Source organism: Betta splendens, chromosome 14, assembly GCF_900634795.4.
Source record: "Betta splendens chromosome 14, fBetSpl5.4, whole genome shotgun sequence".
NCBI lineage: Eukaryota > Metazoa > Chordata > Actinopteri > Anabantiformes > Osphronemidae > Betta > Betta splendens.
Genome location: NC_040894.2, coordinates 4,784,684 through 4,809,520, shown reverse-complemented (window position 1 = coordinate 4,809,520; position 24,837 = coordinate 4,784,684). Strand labels below are relative to the sequence as shown.

Genomic DNA, 24,837 nt, shown 5'->3' with positions numbered 1-24,837 from the left:
GAGGCGCAGGTGCGGCCAGTTCAACGGACGAAAGGCTCTTAACAAAAACAGAAAATACACGTTGCGGACACGTTTTACACTCGCAGCTGCACAAATACTGATATGATATGTTCGCTTCTCCTCCTTTAAGCTCAGATTCCAGTATTGTTCTGAGCAAATATTAAAGGTTATTTCAATCTTTATTCAACTTCGTTGAAGCCGTATGTTCCTACTCATTGGCAGCATTAACAAAACACAAAATAGTCTCTTTTTTAATTGTTTTAGAAAATGGTAAACACAGAAGTCACCAACATACAATGACTTACAGAGCAAACACTGGCAAGACATTTCCCTGTACCAAATAATATACAAAACCAAGCCCATGCACATCTTCCTGGTCCTTGATGACAATCACTGATTAAAGCAGCTGTTGAAGGGCAATGAAAACAAACACATAATACACATATATCAGTATAAAAAGTATAAATAGAAACATGAACCAGAGTTAACAGTCCAGGTGACGTCTGACTCACACACAGCAAAACAGAACTGATGAACTGTTTTGTTTTGAGATGATGAGTGAAATTATTTTACATGTATGAAATGAAATCAAGTCCAGTTTGGTGAGGAACCATGTTATGAACAAAAACAGACACCATAGGAATAAAAAACTGTGGAACCTTCAACAACAATTAGTTTTGTGCTTAAAAAATGTAAAAAAGTAAACAGGAGCTTAAAAACAGCAGCAATTACTTCAAAACATTCTTCCACTAGCTGCACAGCCAAACTCTCACAACATTCTTTGACAATTCTTATTCTCAGATGCACTGAAAGACCACCAGAGTTCAGTCCACTGCATCCTTTTGCGCTTTGATCAGACAAACCTTTGCTGACCTTTAGCTGGTGGACAGTGGCACGTAAACCGTACTTAGCTTCATGTTCTTCTAAAGGAATCCTGGCTTCTTGCAAACACTAGAGTCTTTGACAAACATTGGTTACACAGTGATGAGAGCAGCTGTTTCCTCTGTGATGTCCTGCCATAAACCTCTGTGTAGGCACACATAGACTTTTGCACTTGGACCATTATTTTATCGGATTTGGGGTCCTTTTTGCAGGGCATACGTCTTGGAGTATTTTAGTAATGCTCCACTTATAATCTACTGAACAGTGAAGATTTTCTAACATTTCATTTCCAGTACGTGCTTTAAAATAAATGCAAAAAACCTTCAGAAAGAAATACAATTACAAACTAGACCCATTATTTCTGAAATATGGCCAAAATGGCATCAGTTTATACTCTGAATGCTGAAGGATTATATATAATACATGAAACAGTCAGAGGGTAAAATGTAGTTGCCTTTACATTGGTGATTAGCGTTTTGACTTTTTGACATTCTTAAGTTGCAATGGCTCAGTTTAAATTGTATCCATAACAAATGTTTGTGGCAGAAAAGAAACACTTGCCTTTATCATCTTATTCAATACAAATTCATAAAAATTGTACATGGTTATAAACAAACATTTATTATTAGCTTAGTGTGAACAATAAGTGTGTGTTCCATTATTAACACCAAATCTGCTAAAATGCTAATCCCTTCCTTTCAAAACTTTATTTGTACCTTTACCTTTTGGACAAAAGCAGAATTCTAGCTTAAATCAAAAAAACTGTCAAGTTACTGAAGCCAACAGCTGACAGAGGAGATCAAATGAGAACAAAACAGAAAGAGATGTTATAAATAAACACACTCACACTTGAAACATCAGGACGTTTGTGGGCTTAAAGGAACACACGCGTGTGAACGCTGCAAACCCAGATCGTCTGCTGGGAGGCAGCGTCAGATCACCGCCCTCTCATTTGGAACAATGTGAAGCAGATGCTGCTTTTGCTTTTTACCTGACGGATGACACTTGAAAAAGCAAAGCTGGATTTTTGCATTTGAATTTTAAATATGACATTGTTAATATGCACATTAATTAACCCGAATACAGCCACTGACACATTTCCAGCATTATAATTTGATAAACAACGCCTAAGTGCTAGGTCAAGTGCAATCAAAGAGTCATCGCCTTCAAAACGGCCTTTTTCAGCCTCATCTTCACTTCAGTCACTCCAAACTGAGCAGCATTTGTTCCAGTTTCCCCCTCTCCTTTTTACCTAACTTCATATTTAATATAGAGTTAATTATATAATGTCTAAGAGCTTTCTCCTTAAGGAAGAAGATGAACTGATAAATGCTGGTATTTATTCCTCTTCTTCCCACTTATCTACCTTATAAAATGTCTTAGCGTAGGAGCAGCTGCAGCTCAGTGGTAGAAGGTTCATCCGTCCATCATTAGGTCGATGCTTTGATCCATGGCTTTTTCCATCCTCCCGTTGGCTCCTTAAACCAGACATCAGCCCTGATGTGGGTGCGTGTTCATGTATGAGGGCGGTTGTAAACAGCGTTGGACGTAATAGTCATTATTACGATTGTAAAGCATGTCAGAGCATGATAATGTCAGTCTGTTCTGCCCGTGCTTCCTGTTCCCTCAGGCGTAGCGGGGATCGGCGCCGCTCAGAGTCACCCGCTGCAGGTAGGCCGACTGGCAGCAGGAGGCGCGCGACGCGTCCATGAAGGTCGTGGAGGACGTGAGGCTCTTGCGGTCTTTTTTGGACACGTGTCTTCTCTGCCAGCGGCAGAGTAAAAGTTCCACCTGCTCTCTGAAAAAGCTGGTGGTCAAAGTGTAGAGGATGGGGTTCAAGGCACTGTTGATGGGGAGGATGAAGATGACCACCCAGCTGGAGATGGTGCCTAAGGGAGAGCAGGAGCAGATGACATGATGAATGGATTCAAACAGCAAAACTGTGGACAGCTAAAACATCTACTTACCAGGTATCTCCACTTCCAACAGTGAGAGGATTTTCACCAGAAATATAGGAATCCAGCAGAGGGCATCAGAGAACACGATGAAGAAGAACCTGTTGGCCACGGCCACGTCTTTGTGCAGCCGGCTCCTCAGGTCCGTGGCATTGATGCCGGTTTTGTAGATGGAGTAGAACATGCTGCAGTAGGAGCAGACGATCACCAGGAACGCCACCAGGTTCAGACCTAGAGAAAGCGCACGCGTAACAATGCTTTGGATTCCACAAGTTGGAATTAGTCCCGTCAAAGCACAGAACCGTTGCCGCCGTGCTGTCAGAGTCTGTTAAATGCAGTGCGACGGAGCCTGAAACGGCTTCAGCTTCCGTCTAATGGCCTTTAACAGCTGGAGCTAATTGATGGAATGGGATTAAGACGGTTTTAACTGCTGAAAATCAAAATAATGTAGTTAGTTAAAACATATAATTGAATTCATTTTACCCAGAAATATCCCTGTGGAATATCCTTTGGCTGTAGGTTTTTCTTGCCTGTCAGAATGCAGAGGGAAGCAGACCCCGTTACGTCCATAGTAGTTCCCAAACACGTCCTCGTTCATCAGGGGCACGGCAGCAATGATGAAGCCCAGCAGCCAGATCGAGGCCAGCACCACCTTCCAGGACAACAGACACTGCATGTTAGGAGGGTTTCTGTCACACTAGCACAAAAACAAAACATGGTTTCACCTGAGCTCACGCCAGATGTTTAGCTGACACGCTCAGGTTGGAGTCGCCCTGAGCGAACAGTAGGTGGCGGAGCCTGCACACAGTGCAGGGACCCAGGTCCAGTCAGACCCGGCCGTGTTTGTGTTTGTATGCTGTGAAGAACAGCTGTTCCCTGTGACTCTGCCCTCGAACAGAAAGGCACTGGAGCAGCCACACGTTGTGCTCACTGTGCTGAAAACATCGGATCCGGGAGTTTCCCCCCAGACTTTGGTTTCTTTCATCAGTGGTCGACATGTGACATACAGTAGCACTGTGGGATCATTATTGGGATCATTAATCTTGATGAAGACGCTTTAATGAGGTGTTTTCACACGCCTCCGGTGCATCAGCTGACAGCAGGCTACTCCGGCTTAGTTGTTGCCATCAAATCAGCGCCAAGTCATTTTCACTGCTTTCTGCAGTCGTCTAAAAATAAAGCTGCCTTCACAAATCCCGTCTGAGCCCAAGCTGTGATGCAGCACCTCTAGTCAGTATATTGGTTATTTTTAGGACCCTGATTTTCACAATACAAGTGTTAAATTGTTCCGCTGGCTTAAGTGTAGGAGGTTCCTACTTAAAAGGGTGAAGATGGAAATGATGCAAAACATTTAGATCAAAATAATTCACTCCGCAGACGAACGTGTTGCTCACTCCGGTCTGAAGTTTCCCCGGACGCAGGTTGCTGAAGGGGAAGACAATAACCAGGAACTTCTCCAGAGTCAGGTAAGTCAGGAGAAGAACAGAGACCTAAAAAACACATGATACCAACCTCAGGGATACGACTAATAAATGCAATCATCATCTCCCCCTCCACATAGAAATCAGTTATGTTAATACATTTATTGCTTCACACTCAGGGTGGACACATATGAACCTTAAAGTTACTGACACTAATGCCTCGTGACTTGTTTATGGAAATTATTTCCTTCTCTGCGTAGTGTTTAGCTTTGTTTATAACCTTATTAGCTTAGGAAACGTTCTTCTCACATTCATGAGAGCAGTGAAGTGGAACTGCACTTTATGTGCCCGTAGCCTCCGAATGAGAGGTGTTTAATATGTAATGAGTCAGTTAGTGCAGTTTAATATACTGTATGTAGCTCAACCATAAAGATCTGCAGGAAGCAGCACCTAATAATTAGTAAAACACTTAACCAATTTACAACAACCACTGTTTTTATGACTACTGATTTAAGTGCTGCCAGCTGGTTTTATAGTTTCACAAAAAAGCCTCGACTCCACTGAAAAGCGTCACAGTAACCTCCAAATTAAACAAAGGCTTTGGATCATCAGACCCTTGAATCATCTCAACTGGTGAAAGGAAAACAAATAATTGCAGCATCTCTTGATTCATCCTGATGCAACGTGTTAAATATAGCATCATCGTAAAATTAAGGGGCTTTAGCAAAATTGTTGTCTTACAAAATAAGAAAAGAAGCAGCAGCAGCTGGTCTCAGGTCAGTAACAGGGCACGATCTGCAGAATTTAAGACTGTGTAAGTGCAACTGACAGCCTCAACAATGGAAACAGTTCCTTCACAGCCAAGATCACAGCTCAGTTTGAGTCACAGGGTCCATTTTAGAAATAAGCCCATCAGCAGCCTTTGCATTTGTGTTTACGTAAGTGTGGGTGTGAGTTGGGTATTAATCTGTGTCACCTCTGACGACAGCATGGCCAGGAATCCAATGGTGCGGCATTCCATGCTCTCCATCCATAACAGGGCGTTGCGATTGTACTGCCCACGAAACTTTACATCAAACACTCCCACGAAAAACAGGTAAACTCCCATCAGGCAGTCTGCACCTAAAGGCCAGAAGAGAGAGAGAAGGGCTGGGTCACAGACTGTGGGTTCATTAAAAAGAAATTTATAATAACGTTTAAGAGACGTTCTGAATGTAGGTGAGAAAGCAGAGGACAATGGAGCCCAGTCTCCTAAAATGGCTGTGGTGGTGGGTGGACAGAAAGGAAAAGGAGCAAGTGGCACTGGCAGCGGAGGTCATAGTGGCAGGAGATGGAAGGAAAGAAAGAGCTGAGGCGAAACACAACAAAAGCAGATGGGAGACAACGATGTGTAGCGACAGAGAGGAGAAGAGAAGAAGGTGACGCTTCATTAATTTCCCACTAAAACGCACCTTCAGAGTGCAAACAGTACGGTATTAGTTGTATAACCAGCCTCCTGCTCTGTGCTATATGTTATTAAGCCCATAAAAATGTCTGTAAAATTCAGTTGAGTCCCCGTGACTGTGAAAAAACAAAGATAATTGACTGGAGGAGTTGTGTATATTCACTGCTCTAAGGAGATATTACTCACCAAAAATCAAAAAGCAATAACACTTCTTAAACTAATAAAAGCCGTTGAGCTTAAATGACTCCTTTAAGCCTGAAGTTTACCAGTTCCTTCTTTCTAATAAGAATTCGCCCTCAAGGCTTATAACTACACAAAGAAGTATTTTACGGCGGAGGAAAGCGCTTGAGAGGCTTGTAACCAGCAGCACAGGCAGAACAGAGGCTCTGGACCCAGAGATCTGGGACGGGCCCTGCTCCTCTGTCACATGAGGTGCAAAGATGATGAATGTTGTGTTTAGCGAACGGGGCCTCTCGGCGCTCACTCACAGCAGAGGACCTTGATGCAGGCAGCGTGCAGATTGTTCTCAGCTCGTATCAGCGACCTCATGCCGATGACGAGGAGGTTGCCGAAGCAGGTGATGAAGGCCATGACCCACACAGAGACCCGCAGCACTATGTTGGCCAGCAGGTCCTCGAAGGACGAAATGCCGTCGGTGTTGGGCTTGCAGGACCTGACGTGGGGCGCGTAGGAGCAGTACTGGAACTTCTTGAAGTATCTGGGCAGCAAAGGGAGAATGTGAAGTGGAAGGGGTGGTTTGCTTCCGGTGTGGAGACGACACACACATTATACAGGTTCATACATACATGTGGGACAGATTCATCATCGGCAGAAACATCTTTGTCTGAATGTCTGGAATCTCTATGCCTTCCAGGGCCCTGGAAAAAGCAGAGGTGTCAACGAATGCAGGTCCATGGTGTGCGTGCGTGTGTGTGTGTGTGTGTGTGTGTGTGTGTGTGTGCGTGTGCGTGTGTGTGTGTGTGTGTGTGTGTGTGTGCGTGCGTGCAGGTGTGCGTGCATCCGTGCATATGTGTGTGTGTGTGTGTGTGTGTGTGTGTGTGCGTGTGTGTGTCTGTGCTTGTGTGTGTGTGTGTGTGTGTGTGCGTGTGCAGGTGTGCGTGCATCCGTGCATATGTGTAGGTGTGTGTGTGTGTGTGTGTGTGTGTGTGTGTGCGTGTGTGTGTGTGTGTGTGTGTGCGTGTGTGTGTCTGTGCTTGTGTGTGTGTGTGTGTGTGTGTGTGTGTGTGCGTGTGCAGGTGTGCGTGCATCCGTGCATATGTGTGTGTGTGTGCGTGTGTGTGTGTGCGTGTGTGTGTGTGTGTGTGTGTGTGTGTGTGTGTGTGTGTGTGCGTGTGTGTGTGTGTGCAGGTGTGTGTGTGCGTGTGTAGGTGTGTGTGTGTGTGTGTGTGCAGGTGTGTGTGTGCGTGTGTAGGTGTGTGTGTGTGTGTACAGGTGTGTGTGTGCGTGTGTAGGTGTGTGTGTGCAGGTGTGTGTGTGCGTGTGTAGGTGTGTGTGTGTGTGTGCAGGTGTGCATGCGTGTGTGTGCACTCACAGAGACTGGAGCTGTGTCAGATGGCTGAAGTGGGTGGGGTGAACTCGGAGAAGAGGATTATAGGAGATGTTTCTGCAACAAGAAACAGACCTTGACGAAGTCAGTGAAGCTCGTCAGGATTAGATGCGAGACGGGAAAGTAAATCACATCGTCTTTGTTTGGGATTAAAGTAGAAAACAAACACTTTCCAGATTCCTAGTTTGCTTTGTCACAGACACCTGATGCACAACGTGCTACACAAAGCTTTAAACAACAATATACAGCAAACTGTGGCCACAACGTTTCCTGTGTCTTACAGGAATTTGTGTCTGTATTTGAAAATATTGTGTCTGACTGCACTTGATTATTTTATAGTTTATGTATAAGTAAAGCTGACACTGGGAGTTTGTGTAGTTCATGCACAGATTAAATGCAGTATAAAAAAACAAAAGAAGTTTGACTAAAGACTCAAACCCTTAATATGATGTTGGTATTGTTTTAAATGTCACCAGCGCCTTGTGTTGTTCCAACCTTCTGGCAGCTTTAATTCAAACACAGGAACTGACTTAAGTCTGAAGCTGCATGAGTCTAGTGCAGATAGATCCATCTCTCCGTTCAGTCTCAGACCTGGAAAATACTTAGAACTGTTCTGCCCATAGAAACGAAGGCTGCTTTGGCAACGAGCCCATGTGCTCCGCTCTCCTCGGTTCCGTGCTGTTCTGTGTGGTGGACGAGCTCATCGTTATCTGGGCCGGAGCGTTAGCTTAGCGTTAGCGCGGTGAAGGTCTTCTCCGTGGGGGCATGAAGCGCTGACACGCTCTGTGAAACCCAAACTGCCTGAGAGGTTTTTGCGAGGCCGAATAACTCACGACGGCAGAGACAACGAGCGAGTGACAAGGAGCTGATTAATGTTGTTCTTTTCTCCTGTGAAGGTTCAGGCTGAACAAACTGTGGGAGTTTATCTCAGTAAATCACTCGATTCGAGCAGAAAGGACTATTTGACTCCACTGGCTGCTTTAAAAGCATCCTTCCCATCCAGCTGTTAGGCTCAGTTTCCTCTCACGCCGGAGCCGCTCACAGGGCACCGGTCTGTCACGGAGCGGCCCGGTGGGTCGGAGCATCCGCTCACACCCACAGAACCACCGGTTCTGTGGGTGTGAGACAAACGTGCACGCTCCACAGGAAGGCAGCTGTCTGGCACAAAGCCTCCACGGAGCAGGGTTCTGATTATTACAGGGCGATGCTGAGTTCTGTCGGTACCGACCCACAGCAGCACCACGGAAGATGGAGAAACACCAGGACACGTCTCTCAATTACACCTCATAAAGCATCTGAAGAGAGACCAACTTCCAGCCTTCTAACCCGACTCCAGGCTTTTTCACTGATTTCCAGTGAATTCTTAACACATGTTTTGACTTGGATGTCTCTTTTTGGAGTAGACTCATTTTAAAGCCTGCACAATTGTCTCCTAATCATTGATGGAAGAATGAAGGTTCCATCATAAACAGCCGATTCATCGTTTCTGTTATTCATTTATTGCCAGAAACAGCTGCTCAGGTTGATTCTGTGGGAACGAGTGGCTAAATGTTCGCTACATAATAACGTAATAACATCCTTTACTCAAAGAGCTCCACTAAAATGTTACAGGTTACATTAAAGAACGTGTCTAATGCTAGAAACACAGTGAACCTGGGTTCACATTATGAAGCATCGGGGGTCCTGCTTTAACAGGGGTGTAATCTCATCCGTGACAGCAGGGCCAGTCGTCAGTGGTCTGACTTTCCATCCAGGGGAAGACATTAACAGTCAGGAAAGTCATGTTCTCTGAATGCAACCTCAAAAATTGAGCTCCCTAAAGTGTTTTATACTCAATATGGGCCCAATCTCCGCCTCTTGCAGCCCTCACATAATGGAACACACCTCTCCTGCAGCCGACTGTCAGACACTTACAGTTTGAGGAGGGACTTGGAGAGGCTTTTAAAGGTGTTCTTCGGCAGCTCCCTGATCCTGTTGCTGGACAGATTCCTGGATTCACATAAAAAGTAGAAACGAGGAGTTAAAAAAAAGCTAATGTTTCACTTTTCTTCTCGCTAACTCTTTTCGATTCGCAGTGTCAAGGTCCAAACTGGTCACAACGAGACAGATAAAGAGGTTTTTTGTTGCTACTCACAGTTCGGCCAGTTTCCATAGAGACTGGAAGGTGTTTTCAGGGACTCTTCTGATCCTGTTGTCCATCAGTAATCTGCACAGGACGGAGCATGGTCACAGATCAGCCACCGTGGGCCAACGAGGCCGAGCCCTGCTGGGACCGGATGCAATCTGATCTGCTGCAGCCTCTGAACCTACGGCTCCCAGTTTCCACAAAGTTACCTCCATTATCGCTGGCTTAGTGTCACCTCACAGCTCAGAGCTGTCCACACACTTCAACATATTCACTATCAAGCAGCAGCCAACACTGCAGAGGAAAATGCACGTTCGCTTCCAGTTCGTCTTCGTCTGGATTCCTTGGTTTGTCGGCTGTAATAATGAAATGCCACTTAAATGTGAGGTGCTGTCAGAATAATACGCTGCACGTGGTGGAAGTCATGCTGCATGTGACAGGCGTTAGTGGAGATGCTCAGGCTTCACGTGACTCTGAACACAGCGTTCGCCGTGTCACATATAACTCAGAATGTCTCCAGTCAAACACGAGGCCAAATACGTGGAGCGTTAAAAATGAAAAACACACACGTCATGGCCAGAGAGGCACAGCATGACAATCACACACGCCAGCGGCTCAGTGTGTGTGTGTGTGTGTGTGTGTGTGTGTGTGTGTGTGTGTGTGTGTGTGTGTGTGCGTGCGTGTGCGTGTGTGTGTGTGCGTGAGGCGCATCCTGCAGTTCAGAGAATTTATCTCTGGGGAACAAAGGTACATCTAATTTAAGACAGATAAAACCCAGCGAGGTTTATAAACGGTTCTGAAGGTTCTAACTGGCCCGTTCTCCCTGCTGAGAACCTCTGACTGGTAAAATCGGGCTCCTTTGTCCGTTAAGGAACTCACATGTTTAGTTCAAGCTAACTTTGATTGCGGTTCCTGTCAGTCAGGACCTGGAGGTGAGACGTGTGCGTGAGATTGAAAAGAAGAACACATTTATAAGAGTTTAGGTGAAAATGCACCAATTTACTCCACTAATCTCATAAGAATTCAGAGTTTAAACATAAAGTCATTCAACTCAGTCGATGACAAACTGTTGCTGCTCAATAAGGTCGAGCAGAAGGAAGATGAACGTTAAATATTTAACCGAACGAGAACATGAAAAACAGCTTGTGTTTATGCACCAGAGGGTCTGAAGGCGAATTCGAACTTCTCAGAGTTCGTGTACAAGATTTACTTTTAGTGATCATTATTTATTTAAACACGCGTGGTTGCAACTCAATAATAATAATTCACAACAGCTTTGCATTGTACTTAAAGGCCATATTAGTGATGGCGGTGACAGAAGTCTGACATCGTTTGTGTACTTCATTCAAGCAAAGAAACAAATGAATTATTTAGGTAATTAATTATTAAATTTTTATGACTTAAAATGCTGAACATATTCAAACATTAATAAAGTTACTTACAGAACCTCAAGCTTGCTGCAGGTCTTCAGTATGGAGTAGTTGATGGTTTGAATCTGGTTTCCCTCAAGATCCCTGGAAGCAGCAGAAAGGACAAACAGTAGGGTACAGAGCGAGTAACAGAGTAACAGCGTCTGGTGCTGATGATGACCTGGTGACAGATGAATTAAAATGTAAGAGGTGAAATATGTGGAGCTGGAGCTGGTTATCAGAAGCATCTGGTCTGTGCTGCTGGACCTTCAGTGTCCTCTGCTCTGAGTCATTGTCCACACACACACACACACACACACACACACACACACACACACACACACACACACACACACACACACACACACACACACACACACACACACACACACACACACACAGTGTGAGTCAGTGTCGGAGCGCACTCACAGCCAGTCCAGCGTGGGCATGTGTTGACAGAAGCTGGGCTGAGGAAGCTGCTGCAGCGAGATATCCACCATGGACCTAAAAGTGGGGAGAAAGCGTTGCACAACGGAGATTAAACTTTGCAGGGCAGGAGGACGGATGACTCACTGTCGGAGCCATGTCCCTGGAAACAAAACGTAGATAAATGACCAGAATCACAAAAGATGAGGCAACGGCTGCACAGTTAGAGTCCAGGAAAAGAGAAGTCAGAATGGTAAAAACGCCACAAATATAAATAAATAAACCAGTGTCTTTGAACCGGGGAGAACCATCACTGTCTGCGAGAACCACTTCAATACCAACACTCACGTTGAATGACTACTGCTGCAGTTACTGTGGTTCATTAGTTCATCCATTAAAGCGGTTTTACCAGCTTCCACTTATTAAAGCCTCTTCTATTAAAGAAAAACAGACGTTCCAGTCCTATGATTCATTATCTAACTCTCAACTATGACGATCAGCAAATGGCTGCTTCCAGAGCTTCCAGTTCCAGGGCAGTGCACTGAGCAGGTCCTGGGTGGGCGGCGTTGGAAAGCGTCCGTCCATCAGGCCGGCGGCTGAACTGATCATCGCTGAGTGGCAGCGTCTGAACAGTTTGCTGGTTATCCACAAACACTGCATCGGAGCAGCTATGGGCCAACGATCGCCTGCTGTCCAAATGAATCCCTTCAAAATAACCTTTAACCCAGAGTTAGTGGTTGAAGCTCAGATCCTGGGAAGAGAGCAGCAGGAGCAGAAAGACTGAATCAAATGATGCGGTTTCAAGGCTGTGAAGGAAGAAGAGGTGCAGCTTTTTCTGGTTGTGAGTCGTTCACAAATTTGAGCTGCTTTAGTTTCCAGAATGAAAATAAACTTCAGGATCTTTGAGTCCAGGAACGAGTGACTCTGCCCAAATTCAGTAGGTGAAAAGAGAAACGGTACGAGAGAGTGGCACGGTCGCGTCTGCGAGGTGCAGCCTGTCTACAAACATTATATCTCTGCAGCGTAAACACTGAAGGAACATTCGCTGAGAAGGTGGAAAGAGTGAAGTCAAAGTGGGGCAATAAATAAGAGCTGACGGGTGAGACGGGCGTCAGGGGGCGAGGGAACAATACTCCAGTGCTGCTCTGCAACCAACAGTAACGAGGTCTGACTGAAGCAGGTCAGGGAGGCAGGAGGCTGACAAGGAACGCTGGAGAACAGGCGCTGGAAGGCACCTGTCGCTTGAAAAGTGGCCTGTAAATACACTGGAGTGGACCAACGGGCCCCGGTGCTCACGGAAGCACAGTAACAGCTGTAACACCCCAGCACAGCCGAGCAGCTAATGAGGGGCCAAAACCTGAACATTAGTCTTTAGCCGTTTGACAGCGCAAACACGCTGAGGCCGGAGGAAAAGTGCAGCAAAAGCTCCCGTCGCTGTCGCCGCAGAGGCTTTAGACGAACGGGAGTCAGCTGAGATTAGAAAAGGGTTGTGAAGATATGTTAAAGAAGCCAACTCACAGGTACATGAGAGACTGGAGGCCAATGAACGTGTCCTGGGACAAGCTGCTTAGTGGGTTATGATCCAACATCCTGCAACAAAAGAGATATTTACAATTACACCAAGTTCAGCCACCGGCCTTAAAGATGCATGATTAACTTCCCTCTGGGCTGAATCTCACCCAGGCTCCTTGTTTAAAGCCCCTGAGCGCTTCTATTCTGTGTTATTTCACTTTAGCTGGTTGCTGTGACTGCGTCCTTTGGTTTCTGCATAGAGTTGACATCAGCTGACCCGGCCCGCTGCGGCGCTCGCACAGTGTGAGTCTGGCAAATAATGACCCCTCTGCGTGATGACAAGTTAATTTTCTCACGGTACACTACACCGGAATGCGCCTTGGACACAGCGCACGACTCAAATCACGCAGCTGCTGCGAATCGAAGGCCGCGGCCGCGCCCGAGCAGCTTTCCCAGCTCTTGGGCAGCTCCCGTTAAGAGCAGCGACGGAGGGCGCTCCCAGGAGGGCAAACAGCAAATTAAGGACATTCCAGAACATCCACGTATAGAAAAAAGGAGCACGACAATGACGCTGTCATCCTCCCACATACAGTAGGTGCAACTTACAGCCACTCCAACTGATGGAGGTCCCCAAACACGCCGGGGCTCAGGGAGGAGATCAGGTTCTGACTGAGGAACCTGAAAGGAGAAGCGTCGACATCTTACTGTCATTTCACTGATTTATCATCTGACACCGTGAATCCTCTGGGTGATAAAAAACACCATTATTATCCGTCTCGGATTATTTCCTTCTGACACCTGAGCCAAAAGCTCATTGGGAACATTTGAAGATAATAATAACCCGAGCTTGGTACTCACAGCCTCTTTAAGCTGTGCAGGCCGCTGAAGGCGTGTTCAGATATGAACTGGAGACTGTTGTTTTGCAGGAACCTGCAAAAAAAAGGAGGAGGAAACCTTAGGATTGTTCTTCATCTGAAGCGGCTGTGGGTTTTCTCATGCATTCAAGCAGCATTCACACACAAACACACACTCAACGTGTCAGGTGATTAGCTCCTGTTGTCATCTCCTGTGTGATCATTTCATTCTGCCTTAAATTCAGTCACCAGCTTAGATTTCAGAGGACAATCGGCTCCTCACATGGAAACGATGACACGTTAACAGCCGCCCACCATCAATCTGTCATTAGAGCCTAGAAACGAGCGTCATTAAACCCTGACGTCAGGTGGAAATGAACGTGAACGGAGGCTGTGCAGAACTCGACCGCTGTAAACATCACGAAGCATTAAACAAACAGTTAAAGATGCTGAACTGGGCTCAGACCGCGTTGTTCCAGCTACAACACAAAGGCAGCTACAATTATCCGACCAATTTTCGACTCATTATTCGAGTTTCGTAACCTTAACTTCATTGCTAGTCTTAGAAAACTAGAACATGTTTAAGCTCAAACCTTTGGAAGGATGTGGTGAAAATATGACGTATTTAAATTATTTTAAAGTCAAGACATCAAGAAAAACTTTGCCACATTTTTGCTGAGTCTCAGCTAATTACAAGCGATTAAAACTGCATCTATCTCTGCTGGGCTACGATCATTAATAGAGGTTAAATCATCATTCAGTGGAGACACGGTGCAATCAAGCTGGAGTGGAAGGAACGATAGCTCCAGTGTTTTTATCATTACTTATCGCTTTGCTTCGGTGCCAGACGCACAGAATGAGGAGAGACAGAGGGTAAACACTGGACGGCCGGGCTGCTCTCAGCACACAGTCCGTCTCCACCTCCACCCATCAACACCAGAAACATGCTTTGGATGCTGAATAAGTCATCGCTGCACACGCACATTTATTTTACTAACGCATAAATGTAAATGTTTTCAGTGAGTCCTTGGCAGAAAAAAACAAAAATCATCCGGTCTTTGTTTATTCTAGTAAACACTGAAAACAGGCCCCAGCATCACTTACAGTCAGTGGGAGGAATCAGGACAACAACACACTCTGTGTGTGTGTGTGTGTGTGTGTGTGTGTGTGTGTGTGTGTGTGTGTGTGTGTGTGTGTGTGTGTGTGTGTGTGTGTGTGTGTGTGGGGCGACTCTACGCGGCGGGATAAATTAGAGACATGTAGTGAAAGGTCATGACCCCAGGTGCTTGTCAGTTTACTGAACTGGTAGTTTCTTAAGAACAAAATCTTTGTAGCGTCATCGGTAAAACTATTTCTGTGACAGGCAGCACTAGCTCTAAGAATTTCTAATTTCAATATTTTAAATAAATAGTAAATAAATTATACTGATACTGATAATAAATGATAAATGATAAATGAATGATAAAGCTAATGATGCACCACATGTACAGTATAGTTACTGAGTGTAAGTATTAGTCATGATTGATTCAGGTGCTTAAACACATGCAGTGATTGTTGCTTGTGCGAGGACTAGATCGGCCTTGATTTAGAGGCTCGTCTGTCTTCTCAGACACTGATATGAGCTAATGGTCAGTTTCTGCAGCTGTTAAACTGTCGCATGGTTCCTAGTGTCATCAATATTAATGTGTCAACTAGACAAGCTACTGTAATGAAAACCACTGCCAGCAGCGCATTGTTATTCAGCAACAGACAAGTCTATAAAAACAAGTATAAACCAAAAACCTTAACATGACGCCTTTAAGAGAAGGACCTTAGTTCTGCCAATGAAACATAGTTCAGTCTGTGAAATCACCCCGGTTTGTCTGGTGCAGCCTTCAGGCAAACGCAGCAAAGCACGGAAACAAACTATATTTAATAAATGAGCCACATTTGGTCGGGCAGAAAAGCTAATTGTGCCAAAATGAAATCCCGTCTTCCCGTCGGCGCCTCCGAGCAGCAGCAGCAGCGTTTATGAGTCGGGCCTGAATCCACCTCCTCATCCAGGCATGTGAGGAGAGCAGCGGAGCTACGGGACGAGTGGATGCAATAAACAGTCAAACGTGCTGCATTTTATTGGTGTGTTTGTCAAAGCAGTAAATTGAAAACATGACCAATGGAAAATCAGTTTAATGGTGGATTTAAGGCTGGAATGATGAACGATGTCTAATGCTGCTTTCTTCATCTATTACCTGGATAATAATTTGTTCTTTTGCTTTTATGTATTAGTAATAAAATGGGTTGTAAAAAAGTTATTTGGCTTCAATTTGTTGTTTCTTTGCTGTTTGCTAATGTTGCTGCTCTACTCACTTGCGTTACATCTGCATTTGAAGCACTTTGTTTTGATTTATGACTTTTGGCTTTGTGTGGTAAAAAACCCTTTGTTTGATTGAATCTCACTCCTGTTCATAAAATTGGAATGGAACGGAATGTATGAAGAGCACAAATACTCACAGCCTCTGTAGAGCCGAGTATTCGGAGAAAACGAAATCCGACAGCACTCGGATCTTGTTGCTCCTCAACGATCTGTAAAAAAAACCACAATGAGCATAAACAGACTCCTGGAACGAACCGGAGACAAAGAACAGAGCAAAGATCTGACGATGACGTGTGATAAACAGCCTCGGACTCACGGCTGCATTATTCTGAAATGGCTTCTAAAGGGTTCTCCTCAATTAGAAGTTGGCAGAGTCAGAAGATGAAACACGCAGCACTTTCAGGTAAAAGTATGTGAACTTGGTAAAGTTCCTAAAACGCTGAGTCATACACGACATAATGCAGCATTAGAGGAAAAATGAGCAAACAAACGATTAAATGCTTGTTTAACCCGACAACACGCCCACTCACACACCAGAATGGATCTGACGCACAATGCAGTGAAACACATTAGTAATAAAATCTAAAACATGGTCCATTATGTTCAGCGGAGACAAAGACGGCTCCAAATCCACATCCAGATATTCTTTATGTCCCTGCGTTTTATGGGCTCCAATAAATGTGGCTCAGCTCGTGTTGACACTGTTGAAAGCTGCTGTAAAAAGCCTTTTCACGACACGACGCAGAATAAAAAGACGACGCGGCAGCAGAACCTGAAGTCTCTAGCAGCAACAAGCTGAAGCTTCTGCCCACGCGCTCCGGCCTGGAGGAACCAGAACCGGCGCCGACCCAGAGTCAGCCCGTCGTGCTTCACCAGGCGGTTCTGACAGGAACATGCACATAGCATGAACCCGGATTATTTGTGTTGTCACCGTTGCACCAAAATAATTATTCAATGCTTCCACTTGACAAAACTGACAAACATAACGTGTGCCTAATGTCATGACGTAATGAAAATCGTTTTACAAACCCACAACGGTGACACATGAGAGCGTGCGACCCGGACGTATCAGAGCCACTGCTGTGAAACAGCAACAACGTCCCTTGATGGTTTAATCACCATCATCCACAGGCAGCGACTGCCTTGAAAGCACTTAGAATATTTATATTGCTGCTTTTGTGCAGTTAATCATGGCCCTCGTGCTTTATATTAAAAATCAGCCTCCAGGCTCAAGCTGAGGTAATGCAGGCATTGTACCAGTGATGGGATGTGACAAGGCCCCGGAGAGCTTCATGACACGGAGTAAAGAGAACTAGAACCCGGCTCTGAAGGTCCGTTAGCGAGAAGGTGTGTTACAGGAAATGGACTAATGTATCAGATGTATTAGTGTGTGTGTGTGTGTGTGTGTGTGTGTGTGTGTGTGTGTGTGTGTGTGTGTGTGTGTGTGTGTGTGTGTGTGTGTGTGCGTGCATCAGGATAAAAGTAGAACATTGACAGCCTGATGACACTTATTATAGTTCAGCATGTGAACATCAGCAACTAGAACCAAATATCATGAGCAAAATTGAATTAGAAGCAGCAGCAGAAGACTGTTTATGGGAGTTTTACCGCTGCGTCTGATGTTTATCAAAGACGGCACCGAAGTGGATTTAGGGTTTTATGTAAATTGCGACCACATGTCGTGACTGATGTCGAGGAGGTTAAATGCTGATTTTAGCAGAGAAGTTAAATATAGCTCACATTTATTAGGACTAAAGCATGATAGTGAGTCATGATCACTGCAGATGAATGAACGGACTGTTGTCCACGGATCAAAGCCTCAGGAAAACAAATGTAGTGGCAAACATTGGTTCAATGTTTCAGTCATTCACAAAATAGAGTATGGGTTTAACAATTATTTAATTGTAGCTAAAATTTAAAAAGGTAATTTTGTACAGTCTGAAACTTTAAAACAAATAAAGGCTATTTAAAAAAGACCCAATGGCCTCCTTTCCTCCAGATCATCCTTCAATGCCTCGTTTTAATGTCCATCAAGTGGAAAATCTGTTTCCACCACTTTAATAATATTTATTCCTTCATATTTATTATATGAAATGCAGCAGCTAAGCAGAAAAATAAAACTGTTTCTCTGTCATATTTTCAGTTTCAGTTCAGCTGAAAAAATCAATATGCGCAACACTTTTTCTTCTCAATCTGTGTGTGAGCTGAAATGTGAAAAACAGCACGTGTCTGCGTTTCCACTCAGTTCCACAGTTTGTGCGTGTGTTTGCTGAGTCAGAAGCTCGGACCTCACAACAAACCAGCTCCTCGTCACGGCTGAGGATGAGGACGAGGCCGCAGAAGAGCAGAGAGAGACCAGAAAGCGCCGAACACAGTCGAGTGACCCGGAATTAAAGCACCTGCATCATTAGCTGCCTCCGTGTTAAACAGCAGGGCTCATTAAGCTGATGATGGTGTTCACAGCACTCATACATTATTAGACATAAACCAGCCATTAACCATCACGGCCGGTGTCCGCCTTCAATCAGTCTGCAGGCAGCAGTGACCAGCACAGAATAACAAACACAGTCCACTGGGCCCACGGTACCGGAGCGGGGGGGGGGGGGGGGGGGGGGGGGGTAGTGAGCCGAACTGGGACCGCGGTGGACGGCGGTGAAGTCCTGTCACCAGCTCCACGGCCCAGTGAGGAAACACCGCTCAGGTGGGACTGAATCTCATTAAGTCCAATTACTTCCGCTGCTTTCAGGTCGGGTCGGGACACTTACAGCCAGGTGACGTTGGGGGAGAGGCGAGGGACGTCCTGCAGCTCCACCTCCACACACTCCACGTCGGTGCGCGTGCAGTCGCAGCTCTCTGGATACTCCTGCAGCGCTGCACACACACACAACACACTCACTTACTGCACGCGTGTCGCTGGAAACACGCGTGTCGCTGGAAACACGCGTGTCGCTGGAAACACGCGTGTCGCTGGAAACACGCGTGTCGCTGGAAACACGCGTGTCACTGGAAACACGCGTGTCGCTGGAAACACGCGTGTCGCTGGAAACACGCGTGACGAGGAGGAATTCGTGGTTAATGGTCTTTTGAAGACGCAGACATCTGTTGGGCCTCGCATCGCCGACCTGCACATATTAGATTTCACCTCAGCTTAATTAAAATTAGAAACAGTCTCTTTGCTGGATGACATCCCAGTTATTAGGTTTTATCACCTCCGCTTCGCTACTGGAGGAAACTTGTTATTTCGTACAGCGAGTCCTGTTGCAACAGGTACAATAAGACGCCGGAGCTGCACTCGTACCGGTTATTGTCTGTAGCTTCTCATTAAACACGTTGAAAAAGGAGTCGGATCCTGAAAGTAACCACTCGCCATCTGATTCAGCGTCCTGACATAAAGGGGGGCTTTGAAGCGGAGGCCTGAGGCCGTCTGAGAGGCAGCGATAAGAACATGAAGGCCACGGTGTTTGCTGTGGACCTCAAAAGGCACTTAATCATTTTTGTCTCTCACGTTTATGGTTCAGCATGTTCACACGAACTAAACAAATCTGAAATTCAGACTTTGACTGAAGCTCAGGTAAAAGCAGCCTCACTGGTCTGGACCACATGGTTCCGATCAGGGAAAAGGAGCTTCCTGTTAAACACAGAGAAGCTGCAGGTCTCACGACAGGCAGAGACTCGCGAGGACTAAAATAAACTGAAGAGCATCAATGCAAAGGGACACGTGCATCACGACACCTACAGTAACTGGGAGCCAGAAGAGCTGCATCCACAGCACAAGGAGCCGACGGAGCAGGAGTTTAAACCCCCGCGCTCTCGTAGTTTGGAGATAATGAGTGTGAGCGTGTCAGACAATAAATGAAACCGTGTTGCAGCATATTCAGATGCTTAATCAACTCCAGGCGCTGATGTACTTTCTTTATCTTATCATTTAACAAACACCCTGATATCTTTTGTAATAAAGCTCATTATCAAAGATTATATTCAGCTTAAATCCATGTAAAAAAAGAAAGATAATCAACAAAACCAGTATGTGCTGCACACACACACACTTACAACACTCATTCAGGTAGTACTGGTCCACCGGGCCCAGGTTCTGCAGCGTTCGGCCAAATAAGTCGGCCCATCCGATGTTGTCTCCTGCAAAGCCGAACAGAAGCAGTTAGTTTTATGTGCCACAGATAAGATCCAGCCTGGTGCGGATTGGTCCAGGGGACGAGATAGCGCCGGTCACCGCAGGGATGCTCCCAGACGAGAGGGAGCGGATCTAATCTCCGTCTGGATGCTTTTCCGGGGCCCTTAAAAGGCTCCACATGTTCAGGTATGACACCACCAACTGCTGTGGCTCATAAACAGCTTCACATTTGGTTTCAGGACTGTTTCTTTGTGATTCACGCACTGGGCTGGATCCCATTTTCTCTGTGATGCAGACATGTGAGACACGTGAATATAAGTCGGACCTGAGTAAACAGGTGAAACCCGAAGTTGTGCATTGCTCAACTTCACCAAAAGGAACACGAGGCAGTAGAATATATAGGGCCATTCATCACGTTGGCTGTGATGTGCTTGAGCAGAGATCCATTCAGTCCCAGGCCTCATCTGTGGTAAAAGGCTTGGCTGACGCGGCGTTAAGGGACAAAGCAGCACCTCTGAGGCCAACCAGCATCCGTTTAGGGTGAAAGAACGGAGAAACCCGATCCGCGATTCGATTTTCTGTCGCGGGTGAAAAAAAAAAAGCAGCAGGAGTCCCGTGAGAACGAGGAACGAGAACATAAACACAGCGAGAATGCAGAGTTCTGCACTGGCGAATATCACCGTGACAGAAAAATTGTTATGCAGCACAACTGGCATTCCCTCGTAATCAAGCTAATTATCCCGCGTTTCACCAGGCAGGAATGCGCCGCTTCACACTTTGCGAACGACTGGACGGAGGTCGGAGCACGTTCTCACCTCCGGCAAACTGTTGGTGAGGGACCAAACGAGGCCCGGTTCAGAAAACGCCCTGAAAGTCGCATTTAGTCCGAGCTGAGCTGATGTGAAGGAGAACTAGCATTTGTGTGGTTTCTCTAGTGTTAAATGTATTAAACCCTCTGAATTGTCAGTAAAAGGGAAAATGTGCAGCACAGGCAGCTATTGTAAAGCAAAGGAGCTGGAAACAATGTAATAGGAATAAAATGACTTGTTTCAACACAGACTGAAGAGATTTGACAGTCAGCAACCGGAGCCCTGCAGAGCTGGTTTGACATTAAATGTGGCTGCAGGTGAGAACAACCTGTGTGTTCACGGCACACGATCAAACATCAGGCCTCACAGCATCCTGATTCAGAGCGTTTGGTTAAGATGCTCGGCCCGGATCTGGCGCTGAGCAGCCTGTTCCTGCGTGAATGGGCACAAGCGGTCGCATCCTGCCGCGGAGGCGCGTTCGCTCACCGCAGCGCCGCTCGTCCGCTCCGTTCACACAGTCCTTGTGTCCGTTGCACTGCAGGGCCTGAGGAAGGCACTCGCTCAGGTTCCCGCAGGGGAACTGACCCAGGGGGCACCTGTCTGGGCCGCCGCCGCCGCCGCTCGCCACCAGCGCTGGGGAGGAGAGAGAGCGACACAGTCAACAACCGCTCGGATGAAGGGTCTGTGTACGTGCGTCCTGACTCAGCATCGTCAGCGTCGTACGTTGGATCATCTACTGTGTCACTCTTCACAGCTTCAGCTGGGCTCGTTCTGGCATCTGGCCTGTAAAGGGATCAGGAGCTGCAAGCTGTCACAAAAGGCCCATTCAGACGTGGACTCATGATCGCGCTCGTCTTCCAGCCGCTGCATTGACGCCCGGAGGAAATAAACAGAGAACACGGACTGATTCCGCTTGAACGACTGGGACCTTTCAAACAGGCCTTTTTGGGAAAACCGGTCCTGGCTGTGAAGGACGTGTAGGTTCTGGATGCTCGATCGGACTGAGATCTGGGTGTTTTTTCAAGCCAAGTGACCTCAGACGTCCGGTGCTCCTTGAATCAGTCCTGATGAATGAGCAGAGTCGAGCTGCACTCGCCCCAAATGTCGCTAATAAATCCCACGCGCTACCAGGTGTCACGATGATGAGATGATCAGTGTTATTCACTGCACAAGGCCCTTTAAAGTTATGATTACTGGCAAAAACTTCAAACTCACAATTTGTTGACGCGTCCGTAGAGAGTTAAGTTTAAACTTGGTTTAAACACCTACTGATGATGAGGAGCAGATGGACGCTGTTCCCAGTCTTTGCTCAAGCTAAAGTCAGTCTCCATCAGATGCAGCATTCGCTCCAGGCCTCAGACCAGTTCAGCTCATTCCGAGTTCAACTACATCATTTCCTGTTTGCTCAGCAGATAATGAGGATATTTACTTGACGGACTCCAGGACACTTTCTCAACATGTAGTTAATGGGCTGCAGCGTCTGTTCATTGTAGCCAGCGGTCATTAATCAAAATGTGGCAATCGGCGGTTTTTACCTACAAATGAAGCTGTTCAATATATCATCAGGACATGTGAAACAACTGAGAGCGGTTGAGTTGCTTAATGTTATGTCACGGAGCAACAGCGGCGTAACAGGGGATCAGAAATCACCACTACTGGTCGAAGTCAAACACTGGGAGAAGCTGTGTTTTACTCATCGGTGCCGTCGCTTGTTGCTTATTTCCCTGTCTGGTTTCATCCTCCGTGCGATCTAACAAAAGGAGCACAATGAGCAAGGCAGCGGCTGGTGCCTGAGAAGTGACTGTCATGGCACCGCGACCACAGAGCCCGAGACGAGGTTTGACCTGGGACGTGTTTGTTGGACTGAGCGTCACAGACTTCACAGCAATCGTCAGTTTCGTGCGTGGAACCAGTCATTTATTATATGCCAATAAATGCTGATCTGCAGCTGCAGTAAATACTGACGGATGAGAGTCTGACAGCTTGTTTGTTCACAGCATTTTCTCATTTCTTGTGCATGTTTAAGGTTAAAAACCTCGTCACCGTCACATTAATGCAGCGCTGCAGGTGTTGAAAGCGCAGCAGCTGTTCCCGCGAGTGACATCACGAGTGACATCATCATCGAGACTTCAGCTCCTTGGCCTTTGTGAAAAGTGTGTTTCCTGCAGCCTGCTGTGAATAAATGAATGGACTTGTAAATAAGTTAGAAGCCACTTCTTTCAAGTGCTTTCGATATTGTTTTCCTTTGGTTTGAAATGAGCATAATTTGTTACAGACCCAAACTGAGCGAATGAAAGGAGAGAGTGAAAGGCGAGTTCTTGGCTGATTCGGCCTGAGAACCTTCAGAACGTGATCCTCTCGTCACAGCTGCATCTCCAGAGTGACTTTCAGCGACTGAAACACGCCGACGCCTCATGCTGATAATGATTTCGCTTCATCGGTGACTTTGATCAATTAAACAGTTTTAAAGGAGCGTTGTTCACCATAAACAATCATGCGATCTGATACTCATTCACTCTGGAAACTACAGTAACAGCCATGAGGAAAAACAGCTGAATCACGTTCTGCCTCTGATCTGTGTGTGAATCTGTGTCTTCGGTCTCGATATTGTATCTGTTGCAGCTGCAGTCGTCTGGCGCTGTCTCTAAAGGCCTGACCGGACAAACGTCAGCCACTGTCAGAGGGACTAAACACCGGACCGCTGTCGAGCCTCCTCCCTCCTCACTCATTCATGTGTGAGTGGAGTGTGGCTCTGCTCTGCCGGGGTTAAAGAGAAATGAAAAAGGACTGAAGCGTCGTTAACGCCTCAGAAAAGTCCATCAGACAAAAGGTTTGGTTCATTGATGAAAAGAACAAAAGGTGTAATGTCTGAATACAGAACCTCCATCGCTCCACTCTGTTGTAACTGCATGTGTTACAGTGATTCGAGCTCTGTTACAATAATATTTGGAAGATTTTATCCTAGCGTCGTGCTTTATATATTTGAGTCAGCAGTGTAAACCAGCCAGAGGTGCAAATGGACCAGGACCATGTGAGAAGGACAGAAAATACATGTAATCATTTATCTTGTCATTGTTGTAACACATGATGCTGCTGTTTAAACACTGTGAGTGAGCTGTGAATTTAAACACGAGCACAGGGATGAGTCACAGCGGTGAGAGGAGGGAAACCACGTGAAATAGAGACTGTTTGTGACATTTGAACCCGGAGGCTTGAAATACAGATATTATATTGTTAGATATTAATAATCCCAATGATAATTCAGAACATAATAGATTGGACAGCGACGAAAACACTGAACAAGTTACACGAACTAAAATGAATTTTAGTAGCGAAAACGTTGCGCGTGTAAATTAAACTGATCACCATTGCAAATCACGGAAATATTTAAGTGTTTAATATTAAGAAAGGTGTTTTTTTTTATTTTTATTTTTTAAAAATGTTCCCATACATATTCTTACCTTTAATTTCGGGTTGGGTCAGGTGGATGAGCAAAATGATGACAGGTACGTTCATCGTGAAGCTCCGAAGTTTCCCTGCGCTCATGTCGCTCCAGCAGATGCCGCAGACCGCTGCACAGCCGCGGGTTCGACACAGCCGAACCGGTTCAGCGAGCGGAAAAACCCGGACGATCCAATGTGACGAAGCGCACGCGACACGAGGAATACGTCAAACGGAAACTGGGCCAAATCCACCGGGCGCATCGACTGGAGTGAACGCTTTGAAAGTCAGAGAGCGGGTGCGCAAAACCAGCCGCATCCTCTCTGCGCCGTCCTCCCGTTCTCTGTGAAGGCTCCGCTCAGAGCCCCGGCGCCTTCGTCCTCTCTCTCTCTCTCTCTCTCTCCCGTTTTCACTCACTCGTTCACACTAGCCTGAAATATACCCTCGCCAAACATGTAGAATTTCATTTCTGCGCCTCTCGTGCAGAGGCTCGGTCATTTACTGGAGGTG

General features: G+C 46.1%; 1 protein-coding gene across 3 annotated transcripts; it reads right to left on the bottom strand.

Annotated features, from left to right (window-relative positions):
* Positions 1 to 235: 235 nt before the first annotated feature.
* Positions 236 to 24,837, bottom strand: rxfp2a (relaxin family peptide receptor 2a). 3 transcript variants are annotated; one of them, XM_029172670.3, is made up of 20 exons: positions 24,348 to 24,834; positions 21,373 to 21,519; positions 19,999 to 20,082; positions 18,714 to 18,819; positions 16,086 to 16,157; positions 13,600 to 13,671; positions 13,348 to 13,419; positions 12,748 to 12,819; positions 11,233 to 11,307; positions 10,837 to 10,908; positions 9,404 to 9,475; positions 9,184 to 9,258; positions 7,255 to 7,344; positions 6,509 to 6,580; positions 6,191 to 6,420; positions 5,235 to 5,380; positions 4,232 to 4,327; positions 3,321 to 3,489; positions 2,850 to 3,068; positions 236 to 2,771 (listed from the first exon to the last, which is right to left on the bottom strand). In XM_029172670.3, the coding sequence occupies exons 1-20, from the start codon at positions 24,430 to 24,432 to the stop codon at positions 2,509 to 2,511; spliced, it is 2,289 nt and encodes a 762-aa protein (XP_029028503.1). In that variant the 5' UTR covers positions 24,433 to 24,834; the 3' UTR covers positions 236 to 2,508. The 3 variants fall into 3 exon arrangements, 2 of the variants coding, with proteins under 2 accessions (XP_029028503.1, XP_029028504.1); XM_029172671.3 differs by having other exon boundaries at positions 7,255 to 7,326; positions 24,348 to 24,832; XR_003788089.3 differs by having other exon boundaries at positions 2,631 to 2,771; positions 3,368 to 3,489; positions 24,348 to 24,837.